The sequence below is a fragment of the Otolemur garnettii genome, unplaced genomic scaffold (genome assembly GCF_000181295.1).
Source record: "Otolemur garnettii isolate 467f Iridium unplaced genomic scaffold, OtoGar3 scaffold00152, whole genome shotgun sequence".
Classification (NCBI taxonomy): domain Eukaryota; kingdom Metazoa; phylum Chordata; class Mammalia; order Primates; family Galagidae; genus Otolemur; species Otolemur garnettii.
Genome location: NW_003852547.1, coordinates 24,161 through 27,377, shown reverse-complemented (window position 1 = coordinate 27,377; position 3,217 = coordinate 24,161). Strand labels below are relative to the sequence as shown.

The following is a 3,217-nucleotide window of genomic DNA, read 5'->3' as shown; positions in this document are numbered from 1 at the left end:
GAAAGGAAATATCTGCTTGACTGTTCTCGGAAACCCCACGAGAGTCCACCCTAAAACTTTCTGCTGATGCTGCATCTATCTACTTACCCAAGACTGTGATATTCTTGACTGCGGTCGCATTGAGGCCTGTGGCTGAGTTATGGGCATGGCAGGTGTAGGATCCTCTATGCTTTGTAGTGATTCCAGGGATAAAGAGCACTTGTGTGTCTTGCCATGAAATCTCATTGATAAGCCAAGAATAGTTTGCAGGTGGGTTTGAGTCCGCGTGGCAGGAGAGGTTGAGGTTTGCCCCCGAAATGTAAGATGACTCTGGAGAGGAAATGGTGGGGGTGTCGGGGCCATCTGGACAAAGAGAATAAAGCCATATGTGATGTCATCAAGGGAAGGGGAAACTCTTCCTCTATTAAAGAACCACAGTCTCTCTCTGAGCTGTGTCCCAACCCTTGTAAAAAATTCCCACCCATCCCATCTATGCTCACTGAGCCTGGGGGAGACATTCACCTGTTTCTCCCATAAAAGTTCATTAACCCCAAGCATCGCAAGATAGGAACAGCCCCTCCCTCCATTTCTTGCTTAAGACTGAGCCTGCCTGAGTTTGCCAGGAGCAGGAAGTCATGGCCAGCCTGGGTGCCCGGGAGTGAGGGTCTGTACTTGGACATGAGAGGGACTGAGTGGCCTGGGTCTGGCTGTGTGGATTTAGGCTGGCAGTCTGGGCCACAGAGGAAAAGAGATACTCACAGAGAACATTCAGGGTGAAGGGGTCACTGCGGTTGGTGCTCTCTGGGGTCTGTGTTGCACACACAAAGGGTCCTGATTCATTCCTTGTGACACTGAGAAATGTGAGGGAACTGTTGTCTGGGGACAGCTGCTGACTGGAACTGACTGGTAGGCTCTGATTGTTTAGCCACCACAGGTAGGTCACATTCTCCATCACTGGTTCACAGATTAATGCCACAGAGTCTTTGTTCTCCACGGGGTTGGAGTTGTTGCTTGTGATGAAGGGTCTGGAGAACTCTGCTGTGCACATAACAGAGAGAAGGTTGCCCTGTGTGGTGCTTTTGATTCCTCCAAAGGTGTCTTTCAAGTACAGATGGCATCTCTCACCTCTCAGCCAACCTTAGTCCTTAAAAGATCAAGGCAGGCTTGTGTGTCACAGACCAATGTGTGAGGATCTGGGGTGAGAGAACAAATTTTGGCCTGCTCTGTGTGGGAGATGCACCAACTTTCTCAAGTGTAAATTAAGCCCCAGCCTTGGGTTGTGGACAGACACAGGACTGGGAGCCAGAAATTCCTTGGTGCCCCTCCTGGCCCTTCCCTGAGCTCTGACTGCCTGAGTATCCTCAGGACACATGGGTGCTGAGTCCTTTCCAGCTGCACAGTCCTACATGTCCAGCTGAGGGGCATTTTCTCTGAGGCCTCAGTATACAAGGACATCTTAAAGCTGGGTGATGGTGGGGCCTGGGTGTTTGGAAAGAAATAACACAGGGAGACCACGAGCAGGTCTGGGGGTCAGCAGAGTTCTCAAGTCCCCGAAGCTGGATGCAGAAAGTTCTGGCCAGGGGTCTGTGGTGACTAGCATGAGCTAGTGACCATAAAATGATGAAGCAGATTTCAGGAAAGGATCTAGAAATAATGAGTTAGACCAGCAGGAACTGGGTGAAAGTTTGACGCCTCTCAATCATACAAAGCGTTAAATGATATCAAATTTGGAGAGGTGATGTGTGTAATTTAGAAAAATTAGAAAGAGCCCCATGCCTAATTCCTGTGGACAGTCAGGCAGATGGGGAGATGCCTAACAAGGCATGTGAAATTCTTTGTTCCTTTTCACTAGGCCAAAGCAAACAGGAATAGCATTTGCTCTAATTTGTCCAAACTGGGCAGAGTCTAAGTGAGACTGGCTTGTGCATCTCACCACCTAAGGGACTCCAACTCTAGTAATGGTGTCATCATGAGAGACCCAGGTGCGTGTGGAACAGGCTGTCCACCTCTCAGACAGCACTGTCTGCCCAGCTTCCCCTGGGAAGGTCCCAGGGATCAGAGAGATATTTTCCCCTTGCAAATTATATATCTGATAATTAGCTTCAGATTAATATCCAGAAAATATAAAGAACTATTGCAAGTCAACTGGAAGTAAAACATGGGTAAAGGACTAAAAGAGGAATTTCTTTAAGGAATGTATACAAATGGCCCATAAGGACATGACAAGATGCTCAAGACCACTAATACTTAGGGACATACAAATCAAAACCACAGTGGCATTAGACTTCACATACATTAGAATGGCTTTGATAAGAAAAGAAGTGACAGGTGTTCCTGAGGAGCTGGAAAAATTGGAATTCTTGGGCATTACTGGTGAGAATGTAAAATGGCCATTGTGGAAAACGATACAAAAATTCTTCCAAAAAATTTAACAAAGTATTGCCATGTGATCCAGAAATTCCACTTCTGGCCAAATATTGAAAATAATTGAACACAGGAATTCAAACAGTATTGGTACACCCATGTTCACAGCACCGTTATTCACAGTAGGCAGACTGTGTACACAATTTAAAACTGCATCCAATGATAAGTGGGTAGGCAAAATGAGGTGTATCCACACAACAGTCCTAACAAGGAATACAATTTTTTTTTTGGCCAGCGCTGGGTTTGAACCTGCCACCTTCGGCATAGGGGGCTGGCACCTTACTCCTTTGAGCCACAGGTGCCCCCCTGAGGAATACAATTTTGATAACATTCTACAACATGGATGAACCTTGACGACATTATGCCAAGTAAAGTAAGAAAAACACAAAAGGGAAAATACTGTATGCTTCCATTCATATGACTACAGAGGGATAGAAAGTAAGATGGGATGAAGGACTCTGGGGAGGAGTAGAGAGTTATAATTTAGTGTGTGCAGAGGTGTAATATGGTAAGATGAAAAACTTTGGGAAAAGGATAGTGGTGATAGTTATGAAAAACTACAAATATACTTAATAACACACAACTATTTAGTTAAAAATGATTAAGATGCAATTCTGCCCTGTAATTTCACCACTACACATGCTATCTAGTGGCTGGTACCCTAAGTTCCCGGTAAATACTTGTCCCACCCCAGATGGAGTCAGAGCACAGCTGGTCACTGGGCGAGCCGGGAACACAGCAGAGCTCCAGAGCTCCGAGCTGTTCATCCCTCCTCTGAGGGGGTTTCATCATCTCATTTGGGGAAAACCAATGT

The 3,217-nt window shown here is 46.1% G+C and overlaps 1 protein-coding gene across 1 annotated transcript in view; it reads right to left on the bottom strand.

Annotated features, from left to right (window-relative positions):
* Positions 1-3,217, bottom strand: part of LOC100949830 (carcinoembryonic antigen-related cell adhesion molecule 5) — a gene marked incomplete at its 5' end in the record, with an annotated part of 12,492 nt that overhangs the window by 4,773 nt on the left and 4,502 nt on the right. The window contains 3 exons of the mRNA XM_023519004.1: positions 88-342; positions 739-1,077; positions 3,093-3,195. Of these exons, the coding sequence (XP_023374772.1) occupies positions 88-342; positions 739-1,077; positions 3,093-3,195 (697 nt within the window). The remainder of the gene's footprint in view (positions 1-87; positions 343-738; positions 1,078-3,092; positions 3,196-3,217) is intronic.